The sequence below is a fragment of the Eurosta solidaginis genome, chromosome 2 (genome assembly GCF_040869045.1).
Source record: "Eurosta solidaginis isolate ZX-2024a chromosome 2, ASM4086904v1, whole genome shotgun sequence".
Taxonomy (NCBI): Eukaryota; Metazoa; Arthropoda; class Insecta; order Diptera; family Tephritidae; genus Eurosta; species Eurosta solidaginis.
The window spans coordinates 77,322,367-77,337,397 of record NC_090320.1 but is presented as its reverse complement, the minus strand read 5'-3'; the positions used below and the strand labels follow the sequence as shown (position 1 = coordinate 77,337,397).

General features: G+C 36.4%; 2 protein-coding genes across 6 annotated transcripts in view; both read right to left on the bottom strand.

Annotated features, from left to right (window-relative positions):
- Nucleotides 1-2,478: 2,478 nt before the first annotated feature.
- Nucleotides 2,479-15,031, bottom strand: part of LOC137239988 (uncharacterized) — a 31,563-nt gene continuing 19,010 nt past the window's right edge. For 2 of the 4 annotated variants that reach the window (XM_067765843.1, XM_067765842.1), the window contains exons 2-5: nt 14,228-14,569; nt 3,332-3,403; nt 2,977-3,169; nt 2,479-2,903 (exon numbers count right to left, since the gene is read on the bottom strand). In XM_067765843.1, coding sequence (XP_067621944.1) covers nt 2,724-2,903; nt 2,977-3,169; nt 3,332-3,403; nt 14,228-14,553 — 771 coding nt within the window. In that variant the 5' untranslated portion in view covers nt 14,554-14,569 and the 3' untranslated portion in view covers nt 2,479-2,723. The remainder of the gene's footprint in view (nt 2,904-2,976; nt 3,170-3,331; nt 3,404-14,227; nt 14,570-15,031) is intronic. The other 2 variants (XM_067765844.1, XM_067765845.1) reach the window with 2 other exon arrangements.
- On the bottom strand, nt 3,410-14,214 carry LOC137239987 (uncharacterized). 2 transcript variants are annotated; one of them, XM_067765840.1, is made up of 2 exons: nt 10,446-14,214; nt 3,410-10,384 (listed from the first exon to the last, which is right to left on the bottom strand). In XM_067765840.1, the coding sequence occupies exon 2, from the start codon at nt 7,159-7,161 to the stop codon at nt 5,149-5,151; it is 2,013 nt and encodes a 670-aa protein (XP_067621941.1). In that variant the 5' UTR covers nt 7,162-10,384; nt 10,446-14,214; the 3' UTR covers nt 3,410-5,148. The 2 variants fall into 2 exon arrangements, with proteins under 2 accessions (XP_067621941.1, XP_067621942.1); XM_067765841.1 differs by having other exon boundaries at nt 3,410-13,885; nt 13,941-14,214.

Here is a 15,031-nt window from a genome sequence, read left to right as displayed (position 1 = left end):
GACACAAATTTGCATTAAAGTAGGGAAGCAGAATGTTTCAAGTGTCTTCGCTTCTGGCGATCGGAGAGATATCGGACGATAAGAGTCTCCCATGTTTGCGGGTTTCCCAGTCTTTAATAGCGGAACCACCATGACCATTTTCCATTTTTTTGGGGATGACGAAGGTGGACAAGTACAGGTTGAAGACATACGCTAGATAATAAAATCCCCCTTTGCATAGTTTTTTAAGCATCGGCATGGCTATGCCGTCTGGGCCTACGGCTTTAGATGGTTTCGCATGAACGATGCCATCTTCAACCTCTTTGGCGGTGATGGTAATTGGGGACGCGCTATATTTATGCTTGTCTGCGCGTCTGTTGGCGCGCCGTCTGGCTTTGTCAACCGTAGAATGCAGTACATATTGCCGGCAAAAAGCGCTCGCGCATTTTTTCGCATCCGACAGCCAAAGGTAATGGAGATTTTGTCATTGTGCTTAGTCGGGTTCGATAGTGACTTTATGGTCGAACATAGCTTACCTACACCGGCAGAGAGGTTACAATTATTTAACTGCTCCTCGGCGTATGGTTAGGTGGTCGGATGCCAATGTTACCATCGGCTGCCAGGTGACGAAGTTTACTAGTCCTGCGCTTACGATTGTTATATCTGGCGAACTGTGACAGCTTCCTACCATACGAGTGTGGTGTCTCCGTTTATTGTGCAGAACGTCGTTTCTTCTATTTGGTCCGCCAGCATCTCGCCCCTGCTGTCCGCCTGTAGGTTAGAATGCCATAGATCATGATGGGCATTGAAATCGCCTGAGATAGCTCCAGTATTTAGTGCGCTGATGTCTGGGCAGTATGCACTGGGGTAACAGGTGGCAGGAGGGCTGTAGATGTTGATGATTTCTAAATTTACATCGCCTGACCGAACAGATATGCCTTGATGTTCCAGGACATCTTCGTGATATTCCCAGTTAACCCATTAGAGTTTAACTGTAGTATTCTGAAGTGCAAGGGGAGAGACGTCGTGACTCTGGGGGTAAGTAACGGGTCACTTCGTCTGAGTTGGGCGAGGCTAAGACGTAAGTGCTGTTGTGGCCCTGTGACTGGACGTACCTGGGTAATCATTGAGTACCCGGTGTAGTTGGGTTTGCGGCCTGGAAACATGGCGCAATGAAACTCGTGAGGGGGTTGCCGCCGTTTAGACCAGAACATATAGGAAAGTGGCACAAACACGTGAGCACATATAACATACGACAATAATTTATCAGTGTGACGCTATCAGAAAACTGTCGCAAAACATAGTTAGTGGCAGAAAGTGGCAGCTGATATTAACACTTTAGAATCCTAGAGGTTTGACTAATAATGAGATATAAGTCCCAACGTGAGGATCGATGAGGAACTCAATTAAAACGTTAGCTGAGATTGAAATATTTGTGCAAATAAGCACTAATAAAGGCACTGGTGAAATTTTAAATAACAAAAAAGCACACAACAAACTAAATACACTAAAATTATTTCAAAATGAAGTAAATATCTTTGAATTCAATGTTCATTTTTACTTATTTCAATACAATGATATTTTATGTATTTTTAAATAGCTCAAACTTGCACTTTATTTTTAACTTGCTCGCACTGCAAAAACCATCTAATACCATTATAGGGTTATCTACTTTATTTAAATATACTATATTTTTGTAAATTATTTTTGAATTACTTTATTTTGAAGATTATTTCAAAAAGAAAATATTTTTCAGTAATTCAAAAATAATTTACAAAAAATAGTATATTTATATAAAGTAGATAACCCTATAACCATAACCTCAATTTTGAAGCTATTCTTAAAGAGTACAGTTCGAACACAATAAAAACCAATATACCTTTTAAAAGGCTGTTCTAATAAGAGATACTAGCGACACCATTGGCGGCAAGCTTTTCACTTTGATTTTTTTATATTGTAACCGATCACTGTGCGTTGTTACTATCCGATTTAAACCATTTTCAATGCATATACTTTTTGAGTTCAGATAAGCCCGTGTACTAAATTTGGTAAAGACATCTAAGTTCTTGCTTAATCTATCATGTTAACGGATAGACGTAAGGCTGGATACAAAAAGTGGGCGTGGTCTCCAACCATTTTTAAAGGAAGATCATTATAGGATGATTATCTATAAAAGGGGCGGGGCCGAGCAGCAAATTTAAACATGATGTCTTTAACGTCTTTTAATTTACGGCTTGAGAAATTTCTACATTTGTTCTTCTAAATGTGTGTGGTGCCACGCCGATTATTCACAATTAGTGCACATTTCTATCTGGCGTCATAAGGTCAACCCTAACACATATCAATTTTTTCAAGTTATCAATCTTTTCTAAAGACATCTAAAGTTTTGCTCTGGTTACCGTACTACCGTTGTCCAATCAAAGTTATATCTACCCTTGTTTACACGTACATGCTGAGCCCAAAACGTGTTGTAATTTTTCAAGATCAGTGATTTCAATGCAGTCAAATTACAAAACTTTTTTCATTCACATTAAATAGTATATTTGTAAATATATTTCGAAACTGCCCAATATAAATAATTATTTAAAAACTTAATACTATGCCAATATTATGCACTCGTTGCCTTGCATTTGATTAGCAGTTAAATGATTTAGAGATACATACAAATGCACATCCGTAAAATAAATACTTTCTAGAGTTTTTTAAATAATATAAAAAATAAATCGTCAAATAAATTGGCGTATTTAAGATTGCACCCTGTATGTGGTGACTTTGCCATTGTCGTTGATTGTTGTTTGTGCCGCACGGTGACTCGTCTTTTGGCCGTTAATATCGGAACTGCTGGAAAACGAGCTAACTGAAACACCTTTGTAGCCGCCTGGCGAGGAGGGTCCACCAAAGCGTGTGCTAATATTTGGGATTTCCTAAGAAATAACCACATAAATGAACAATTATTTTATGGTCTAAATTCTATATAAATTTTTTTTATTTAAATACCAGATTCTCTGGATTGATATACGCAGTTTGGTAAGAACCGCCCGGTCCAATAGAGGCAGCAGCTACTGAATGGTTAGGCGCATAACGGTTCGCAGTGCCATAACTGCCACCACCAGCGCCGCCATCGTAGTAATTCGGGGTGTTGGCGTCTTGGAAATAGGCTTGTTGCTGAGCGATTTGTTGTTGAATACGACTGTGAAAACATGGAGGGTATGGTACACATATATAAATAAGCGTGTGTAGTAAATATGTTAACAATAACAAATAAACATTTCATAACATATACAACAAACATAAATGAGGAACATTCAAAAACTCGCACAATATTCACAAAACTGTTGTAACAACTAATTACTTATCGTTTGGCAAAAGTGCGGCATGAGCAGTAACCATAGCTGGACCGGAAGAAAACACCGATACGATAGCGCTAAGAAAATATATAGAGCAAATAAAGTAAACCTAGGCATAGCAGTTTCATAATGCGTTTTTACATGGATAAAGTAGATTAATATATGGCGCGGTCGATATAGCTGCGAAAAGTTTTGGCAAATTCTTACAAAATTTTCTTCTTTTGTTTAATTTTGTTAACTTTAGAGAAAGGTGCAATGAACTGTGTAAATGAAACTATGCAAACCAATCTTATCTTGTATAAAAATTTCAATCAGCTTCATTATGTATTGCGACAGATAGCTCAGACGAACGGTTCGTCTCCAAACAATTTCGTCTAGTACTCTTTATCATTTTCGTTCGGCCTTTTCGTTTCTTACTTTATGTATGTCAAACAGCAAGGCGAGTGCAATCGTATATGATATGTTGCCATCGCTTAACATAGTGCAAATACACTAGCGATTTGTCTCTGATACCAAACGAACGTGCGTTTCGTAATAGAGAATGTGGCCCTAAGATTGTTTTTGAAATCATCTGAAATGTTTCGAGATTGTATACAGGGCTCGTATCGTGTTATACGATCCGTGATCGAAATTAATTTTTTAAATCACTATAGCTCTGAAATGGTGAATCCTTTGAATGACATATGTTTATTAGTGACATAACGTACTCATTAGATACATGTTTTATTACAATTTTTATAAACAGTTTCACAGTTTCACAGATTCTTAGTTATAATTTGAGTGAAATTGGTTTTTCATCAGTGATCGTATAACAGGATATGAGTCCAGTTTAGTAGCTCAATTAATTTTAGTCCGCCAAAGTGTCGCATTTATTTTCGACAATATTTTTTCCGACGAGATTTGAAAATTTTTTTAACCTAACTTCAATTGTAGAAAACATTTTTCCTAGCAGATCTAGTTTACGAAATAGTTAATAATAAAGTTTTTAGGAAAAATAGTTTTTATTAATAGCTGTGTTTTTTTTAACATCTATATACGTGACGCTTAAACTTTATATGGACTGCTAAGCGTTAAACTTTATCTACTCTTCTGAAATTGCTGCGCATAAAATTAGTACTCCTAAATTTCAATACGCATTATACTCAGATGCAACTTAAATATGTCTATGTCTATGTTTCACCTCTACACTAATTCTATGTATCACCTCTACAAATGGTGTGTATCCACTAGGGTGTCCCCTATATGAACGAAATATTTCGTTTTGCAATTATCAAAACGCATACCCTCTAATTCGGTTCAGTATACAAACCTCTGCTTAAATAACAAATTTTAACTTTCCACATAAACTTTAACCCGTGCCGACAGGGCCTCAAAAATAGCAGTTTCTTTCTTCATCTAGTAGCTAGATCAACGAAAATGTTCATTGCTTTGTTTAATAATAGAAATTTGTATTAAAGATTGTTTAATTTAAATATTGTTAATAGGATTACTCAGAACATTTTCTTTTTAAAGTCTGTTTTTTACAATCTGGATACATATCTATATGTTCTTGCACACAGCGTAAAAGGAACTGCTTTTGTTCTTCGTCTGCGGTTATCAAACCATGAAAGTCTTGCATAAGTTTAACAGCTCTTTCAGCTGTGTCATTAACTGCTTTTAAGCACAAAATCTTCTTTTTTGCTTCTATATAGGCCACGTTTTCTTCCCACGAAGATATATTTTCCTGAAGGAAACTGCAGTCAACTTTTAGCCTCGAAAATATATTTTTGCTTCTAATAGTGATGAAATCACTCAAAGATTTTTCTAAAACAAGAACAAAAGTTTAGCGTTTAGTAAATAGTGAGCATAGCTTAATACATATGAATAAATATTCACCATATAAAGATATCGACGTTTCATCCTTCGATGGAACGTATCTCTTTCCGGAATCATCAAAGCTTTCTCTTTTTAAGTTAATTACAATGTTCTTCTTGGTTTGTTCATCAACGTCTTCGTCAAAAATTGATAGCAGGGTTATTTCTTCTGATAAATACCACAGGTGGTGACTGAATTTTCCTAAAGCTGCTTTGGAAATCAACTTGTCAACTCTTTCGTAATCCTTCAGGGTCTTTAAAAAGAGTAAGTCTTGATTCGGCGCTTTTACTGCTAAACTGCATCTTAGCCAGGGCTTAACATAAACTGTCACAATGAATAAAGAAATATCTCTAAGCCCTTGTTCGTCCTTGACGCTCATTTTAAATTGAGACTGCAACAAACATATCTTTATAGAGTAAATAGCTCTTGCCATCCACCGAGCTTGATGCAATGCGCCTGGAGGTCTGATTTTAATTTTATTCTCAGAGTTTCCTCCCAAAAAAATAATAGCTAGTTCAATCAGTTCCCGATGATCATCTCGTACAATTGACTTCTCCAATTCGTTGTAATAAAACTCCACCAATTCATTTATCATCGTCTCACAAAAGTGTTGTTTTACGAAATTAGAGCAGGGTTCGATAGCATTAGGATTAATATTCTTCCAGTTATCTTTGAACTTTTTAAATAGTGGAATCTCGGGACTGGTACTGTCCTCTTGGATTTTAGTTTGAAATACACTTTTGAGCACAAGTTCGTAAACATGATGACGACAAGCAAAAAGTAACAATTCTCTTTCTAATGCTTGCTCCAAAAGCACACAAGCTCCATTCAAGCGACCTGTATTAGATGCTGTCGTATCACAGCACATTATTTGTACCTTATCATTAAGGTTCCAATCATTTAGCGTATTTAGTACTGCATTTGCTTGATTTTTGCCGGAAGAGCTCTCTAATTTCGGGACTGCAAGAATTTGTTCTTTCTCTTCAAACGAAATAACAATTGGCAAGCGTTCTTCTTTAGAGCTTTTTACGTTGAGACTAGGTAACAGTTTTCCATCCCAATGAACAGCAACAACTTCGGGTATGTTATTCTGAAAATCAGATTTAATGGATTCTGCTCTATGTTTTCTCATTTGCGTTCGAATGCGTTGAATAGAGGATTTGTTAATTGGGTAATCGTCACAGTTAAGACCTAGTGCTTCCACTACAGCTTGAACTACATAAACAGAATCTCGAATGCTGAGTTGACATCTGTCTAAAGTCGCAACCAATTTTGGCGTGATGAAATTTTTTCTTCCTCTTTTTGCTACTGCACTTAAAGAACGAATTGATTGAGAAGTGGAAGGAGTCGGTTCGTTCAGACTTTCTTCAGAGCTTGCAGATTTGTCATGTAATTCTGTATGTGTCATATCCTTGTAAGCAGCAACAGATGTCGATACGGCATCTGAGGGCATTTGTTTTAATCTATATTTCTCTTTTGCTAGTTGTCTTAACCTTGCCTTTTCTTCAATTACAGCCAACTTTTTGTCTACACCCATTAAGCAACCTGGGCGGCCTGGCTCTCTCTGTTTACGTAAGAATACTTTATCTTCTTCTATTTTAATTCTGTTGAGAGCATCAGCATGTGCGATATCGAATAAATTATCCAAATCCTGTTGAAACTCCTCCTCGCGACGTTTATAAAAATCCGGTATCTTTTTACAATTTTTTTGCAGCTCTCGCCAGAACTGATAAAGATCCACAATTTTTTTAACACAATTAGGGAAAGCTCTGGTGGGTATTCTAGCTTTTTCCCAGAATATAATGCACTCCCGAGCCACAAGATTTGCACTTTCACTAATATTTAACTTTATTTCGCGAATGTTGAAAAACAGAACCCCAAAAATTTGACGATTCGACGGTAATTTTGCGCCTGTTATTTGGTGATTAATCTCACCCACCAGAAATATACTGTTTTTATTGCTTCTTAGTTCCACTGACATTTTCGAAATGAAAAACCCGACAACTCAAGAATGATAATCCGTGCACGTCTTATTTGAACGAACAGTTATGTAGACATTTTTTTCTATTAATAAGAAACGCCACCAAATCAGTTGGCCTAATATTATCAAATTGTTTTTATTTGGAAAAAGCTAGCGTATTAGGGAAAACAGATTCAAGACGACAACGACGGTGCGGCATCTGTCAAATTATTTTTACACATGTTCTTATGGGGAGGAATTTTTTGGGTACGACACGACAAAGCGGCAATTAATCATGAATGCCGCTGTCGCTAGATTAGATCTATTTCTATTTTGACAGGCGACGGTCGTGGCGTCCTTTTTTCTTTTTGTGAATAAAAATCAAAATAAATGCAAATAGCCTTAAATATGTATTGAAATTGATTTATTATAAATTGTTTTAACACATGCAATACTTTTTTCTAAATTTTTTGTTGTTGTTTGAGCTAATGCAGAACTGTCGTTGTCGCTTTCATTATAATCAGTCGTCGGTGCTTGGCGGCAATTATCGTCAAGCTTCAGTTTTTCGCCGTTGTCGTTCGCAGTCGTCGTTTTGAATGTAGCCGGGCTATATTTCTGTATAAAGCTGCACTGCGTTGCGTTGTTGTTCTAATACAGAAGGTGGCGCCACTGACGGATGAACATTTAACATGAAAATTTAATAACAGTGTGATCCATATGGAACAATTTGTTGTTTCGAAAGAGCATTTGCGTGGTATTTGGTGGTATTTGGCTTTCAAAGAGTTCTTTTGCCAGTAAAATTGCCTTTTTTTGTGTTTTTCCATAGAAAATCGAGTCCTACGGGGAGGGTTTGAAAGAATTTGATCGAATGTTAACCGTTGAACCTGAACCAACTTGTTTCCAAAGTAATTCGGCACGGTTTAGAGTTTTCGTAATGAGCTTATATTTTTTTATTGAGTATATTGGATTAAGGAGAACCGATCTGAAGGGTATGCGTTACAAAAAAAAGACTTCTAAAAATAAGGGACACCCTAGTATCCACTATTCATCGCAACCGATTGAGCTATATGTTATACACTATGGCCACCAGAGTTTTGTGTCTGCGCTTTTCGGTACAACATGTTCTGTAACTATTTATTTAATCACTGCCGCTGAATGGGTCTCCTAAGCATTATCTAAGTGAGGATACGCGTTTTTTTAGGTGCAAGCGTAAACGTATATACGTGTAAAAAAACACGGCTAATCTTTCATTTATCTTTGATAAGCGAATCTGCAATTATTTGTATACTTGGATATAAAAAATGAATGTTTAAGTTTGTTTACCGGAGTAGATTGAATGTTATACATTAATTTAATTTAGTATACAGAATGTATGAACCAAAGTCGGAATAAAAAGACAAAAATATGTACCTTTTATTGTAAACTGATGTAATGTGAAATTCTAATTTTCTGAGATGTTATGATATATATTATTAACTGGCTTACGATAATATGTTCAGTCTCGTATTACACTCAATGAGATGAAACTAGCTAAAATAGATGTATATGCATCTTTGTTTTATAAATTTTGCTAATTGAAAATGCTTTGATTTTTAAATATAAGATGAATCAATCCGAAATAAATATGTATATGTAACACCATAAAAACATGATTTATTTACTATATTATACTACACCGATGTATTCAGAAATACTCCGTATGAATTTATTCTGAAAGTTGTATTTGGCTGCATAATATTAATATAGAAAAAACACGTGTCACACAATTGAGGCCAATGGACTCCTAAACTACTGAACCGATTTTGAATTTGTTTTGCTCCCCGTGTGTAGTTTGATCTAACTTTAAATATAGGATAGGTGACTGGGTGACTAGGGTCTCGAGATATAGGCCAAAAAGTGGACCCGGGTACCCCTAGAATGTGTTTATAGAATATTGATATCAAATGAAAGCTGTTGATGAGTGCTTTATCAGAGGGTTATTTTCATACCCCTGGGTGACTAGGGTCTCGAGATATAGGACAAAACGTGGGCCAGTGAATGCCTAGACAGTGTTTATACAATATGAATATCAAATGAAAGCTGTTAATGAGTGCTTTAGTACAGAGTAATATATTATCCAGAGACGGACTGGGACTGGGATTAGGACTAGGTCTGACTCGGAGACTCGCACGGGCCTGGGAGTGGGACTGGGACTGGGACTGGAATAAATACATACCACCTTCTGGGACAGGCAATAAGGGATGCAGAAGAATGAGAAGAAATTGAGAAAAGAGAGAAGGAGATTGAGAAAGAGATAGAATGAGACGAAGATGGAGATAGATGAAGCGAAAAAGACGGAGGGAGGAGTGAGTAAAAGGATTAGGAAAAAGAGAAGAGGGGGAGGGCAGAGTCAGATGGAAAACGCTTATTAAAACGTTTGCAGATTGGCCAAATTTAGGGCAGGACAACGTCTGCCGGGTCTTCTAGTATTTGTATAGTAAATTGAATCAATTTTTAATGAAAAATACAGAGGAAAAATATACTAAATTCTTCAAACTATTATAAAAATATTCTTTAGCAGAAAATTAGCCACCCATTTCAGTGCCCTAGAAATTAGCCGGTGAATTCAACCATATACAAACCATATTACAAAGCTTGAATTGCATTCTCCCAAAAAACTTAAATTTTGAGTTAATCTGTTTACAATAAGACGAGTGATATATGTATCTTTCTATAATTATTTTATTTTTCCATCAAAAACACAAATTTTATACAACTGTTAACGGCTACAGCCTAGAAGTATTAACTTATGAATAACACATGCATTAGTTTCATGTCCGAATCAGTTTTAGCAAGCGTAAAATATGATATTGTTTTGTTGTTTACCCCAACATCCCATCTTATTTCTATACCCTCCTGTGTTTGCGATTTTTTTTAATTTTTATCGTATTCTGTTTCTAGGCGCACAAGTGGACCAAAAACTTTCTCGTATTGATAACCATCTTCATAACGCAATAGCACTTGTCATGGTTCAGTATCTATACCTGGCTTCTCTAAATCCTGAAATGTTGCATCAATATTTTCCTTCCATAATTCGTCTGATTTGTTTATTTTTGCTGCTGATATTTGTCGTGCACGCCACTGCTCTTGCTCGGTAGGTACCTTAACCAACCACGGCAAAAACGAACGATCAGTTATAAGTGGTTTCCATTGTTCTTGATGACAATTAATATTGTTCAAAGAGTTTTCCGCTGCACATGATTGACTAAAATTTAAATTTATTCGTTTAAATACACCTTTTAATATTTACTCCATTTTCAGCTTACCGCCATAACAACACTACAATATATTCCTGTGCTGTGCCTGTGCTGGATTGAATCCTAATACAAATATATTACGTACGCTACACGAGTAACATTTTTAGTACTGTTTCTCCAGGTAGACCTTCAGAATGTAGGGTGACTTCCTTATGTTTAGCCATCACCGAAAGATTAACAATTTGGGATCCAGATGTGCTTCCACACCCATTGCAAAACCATTTTTTGCAATTATTGCACATCACTTCGTCGTCGAAATTGTTGTTGCACAAGTTTGCTTTGTTCCGTTCGCCGTTTCCACAATTTATCTGCACAAAAAGCACACTTTTTTCGTTGTGCAGTTCTTAAGACAACTATCCCCATTTTTCAATAATAGCTGGCAAACTTTTGTTTTTCCAATTTTCGAGAAAATTATTCCTTTTTGTATCCAATAAACTTTTTTACTCAGTCGGAAAGTAAAGAACACAGATGAGTAGTGATGAACGATATTTGACTATCGATGATTGCATCCCCGCTATCACTATTAGTATTAGAATTTCATGCTGAAGGAAAATCGCCAATCGATATAATCGCTATTGGCGATATTCTGCCAGAGGTGATTGTCATTCAAAAGAATCGAATGAAGGAAAATCGCCAATCACTGATATATTTGGATTGTAATAACTATAGATATTAGCGATTTGTCAATAGCGGCGATGAAATCACCAATAGCGAAATATCGTTCCATCACTAATTTTCTCAGAGAAGTTAGGTAACTTCCTGTTTCGTAAGAAGTTTTTTACAAGCCAAAGGAACTCGTCCCATGTATATTTTTCAGGTGCTTTGAAGCGGCTAGTGAACTCTAGATCACAAATTAGTTTTCAATCTGTAGGCCATCGAAAATCTCAACTTTCAACTTTTCAAAACTTAGTTTTGGAAAATATTTAGAAATGTATTTGAAACATCAACCACTTTTGCCTAAAGCCTTTAAATATTGTTTCATAACAGCCAATTTGATATGCAGAGGAGGTAATATTATACGGTAGCAGTCAGTAGGTTGGGATAAATTTAGTTAGAGTGATCTCTGCAGCTAATTCCTCTTATGTTTACCACAAAGAAATAACAGACGATTCACGCCATATCACAAGAGATTCGTACTTGAAATGATTTTTTTTATTTGCCTATAAGCATAATTACTAAACACAACTTTTGCATACGAAACTTGGAATCCAGGGTTTGTTATTAGTTTCATATGGGTAACCGAATAAGTCCATATAAGCTCGTTTTACTAGGTTGACGGACTCAAACAAAACTTCTTGAACATATACACGCCACAAATAACATAAAAATGTTTTGTATTTTTTTACACACATTCTCTATGATGAACTCTTAATAAATAACGCAATGGATTACAGCAGTTACTACACCTATATGGTAATAAGTTAACTGCAAAGTGCTTTTTGGTATGATGTCCGTATTTCAAAAACACGAGCTGTTATTTTGTCCACTAGTGTAATTAATCAAGCAGGTTTTTAAGCAACTCGAATTTTTGAACTTTTTCGAAAACATTTTTAAGATCGGTATACATAGTTTCCAGTTTGAGATTTTTCTAAAATTAATGACAGCAAACGAAAGAAGAAAAGAATTGCAAAAAATTTGCAAAGATTTTTCACAACTATTTTTGTGCTAGCAGCTGCGTGTTTGTATATTTAGATGGATCAAATACATTTTCGAATTCGTTCCTAGCAGATTCGGAATTTATGTAAAATAAAAAAAGTTGTATCCGATGAAAGATGCCTCATTGCATGTGCTCGAGGTTTTGTAATAACTTGGATTCACCAGGTAGAGCTTTTTTATCAACTAAAACGGAGATATGATGTTTCTTATTAGACATTATGCGTTGACCAAAGCCGAATATATAATGCTTTTTTTTGCTGAACAAAGCCTTGACTTAAAGCTCCTTATATTATTAGATAGCTCTACAGGTTGCATACAAAGTTGCAGATCTGTATAACCGGTAATATGTTTTTCCCCGTTTGGTACCAACTAATTTGTGATGTTAGAGTGGAGCGAAAGGGAAACATAAAGGAAATGATAAGGGATAGAGCATAGGGACGGATACAGGAATTGAGACGGCTTGCCTTGGGGGGAGAGAGTTAATCCACCATTATCGTAATTTACTAAGTATATTGTAAAATCTGGCGGCTGCCGTGATGTGGTAACACTGTGCTCCGCTCACCATACCGAAGGTCCTGGGCTCAAGTCGCCGGGCAAAGCAACATCAAAAATTTAGGAAAACGTTTTTTCAATTAGGAAAAAAGTTTTTCTAAGCGGGGTCGCCCCTCGGAAATGGTGTGGCGTCGTCACATCGAAAGTATTTTTGCCATTTACAGCTTTTTAGTAAAAATGCATCCGCCGTTCGGAGTCGGCAGAAACCATGTCGGTCCCGTCCCGCCAATTTGTAAAAAAAAGTATAAGGAGTACCACGTAAATCGAAGCAAAGTTTCTTTTATTGAAAATTCCTAAAAGAATGAACATCAATCACAAAAAAAAAAAAAAAATAACACGATTGTCTCCCGGTTTGTCGGAAGTAGGTATTATACATTTCAGAAAGTAAATAAAAGTTAAAGCACATTAACCTCCTAAGAGATTTTAGGCCGAGATTCCCTCCAAATTGCGTCGTGCTGCTTTTAATTTTTATTGCAAATTGGCGGGACGAGATCCACATTTTTTATGCCGCCTCCGAACGGCATTTGCAAGACAGATGATTCATGGCAGAAATACACTCGGAGTGCTTGCCAAATCACTGCAGACGGGTGACCCCTCTTAGGAAAACTTTCCTATAATTGTAAAAACTTGTTTCTAAAATTTTTATGTTGCTTTGCCCAGGGCGTAAGCTCAGAATCTTCGGTGTGATAAGCAGAGTAACCATGACGGCCGACAGAAAGTAAATACTTGCGAATTTACTCGTCGTATCAGCGGGTATTTTAATATTTCCAAGGAAAAATATAAGGGCTTCCGCCGTAGGAAGGTAGGGTTCTGACAAGGTTCCAGTCTCAGAAAAAGTTGTATCAGAATATATAAAAAAATTGTCTCGAAACGATTTTGTCGAAATGAAAATATTAAACGTAGCATGCCACATATTTAAACAAAGGCTGGGCCTAAATCTGCGGTATATCGCGCCAAGTTACTATTATTATTTTGGTATTCGAAAACAACTTCAGGCGGGGACTTGGCATATAGAGTGACTACCAGGGGCAACCCTTAGAGAGGCGCGCTGTTGCTTCTCGTATGGTTACTGGCAATTAAGGAAATCCCAGAAAAGTTCAAAGTAAAATTATAAATTGTATTCGCATACGCTGAAGCCTTAGTGAATTCCAGATAAAATGCTGCCAGTGATTAGTGAGCTTTTGGAAACGGCACTTTGATGCATTTTGCGATGGGCACGGCAAAACGAGTAAGGGTGAGTCCTACAAAACGAAACTTGTTCAGTTCATTAGAAAAAACAAATATCTCCTCTTTCACCTTGCTAAAATTGAACTTCTTAACGAACAGTCTCCCTTCTGAAGCCAAATATTTCGGCTTCATTATGATTATAAATAAAAGCTGGAAACGGAATGTTTACGAGAGTGTTACGATTAACACGCCTGGGAATATAGAATATCTTTACAATTATGCGAACATGCTAGGAACAACGTCGAAAAAATGGGTTCATGCAAATTGACCCGACCTAGTGTAGATATGCACCAACCAATGTAAATAGTCAAAATATGTACTAAATTATGTAAGAATAAAAATAATTAATTACTCACTGATTTTGTGCCGCATGATTTGCCAAAATTTGCTCTGTTAACTGCTGATGAAACAAAAGTGGATCTATAAAGCCATAATCGGGAGCGTAGCCATAGTCGTAGTCATCAAATCCGCCGCCATAGCTGGCTGCGTTGCCTGTGCCAGCGCTTGCATAGTTGCCACCGTTGCTACTTGTATATTCGGTTGCATAACGTTTTTGAGCGCGTGCTAATGGAATAGAATATTTTAGTTTAATTTTAGGTCTGCTTTTCGTTCTAACTTGTGTATCACCTTCACAATTCATCACCATTACAGCGATTATGGAAATCGCTAGTAATCTCCACATCTCCAGGGAATGTTGTCTGTAATAAAAAATTTATACGTATTTTCAAAAGTTTCGAAAATTGGTTACTTTATTAAAAACTTTAGAGAGTAAAGTTTACAAAAATATAGCACTCCGCCACTTATAAGAACAAAAACAAACAAAAAATACAAAAAAAGGCCGTGGTTAATTATTCACAAAAAAGGACGACAAAAGCTTAAAGCCTTTTTAAAAATCAAGTCACGGTCAGAGTAATCTTACTTTAAGCTCGCAAATTTTGAAAATAGTTTTTCGAATTGCAAAAAAATATTCAAACGAAAAATCACTCTTGCCAAGAAATCGTACTTTGAAATGTCTTGATGTATGCCTCAGAATCATGGACGGTGTTGACAAAAGGTGCGACAGTCTTTAGAAAGTGCAAAGCTCTTACGGTTCTGTCCGTGATGCTAACGGTGTGCGTCGAAGGAGGATTAATGATTAGATGTGTAGTCAACGATGAAAT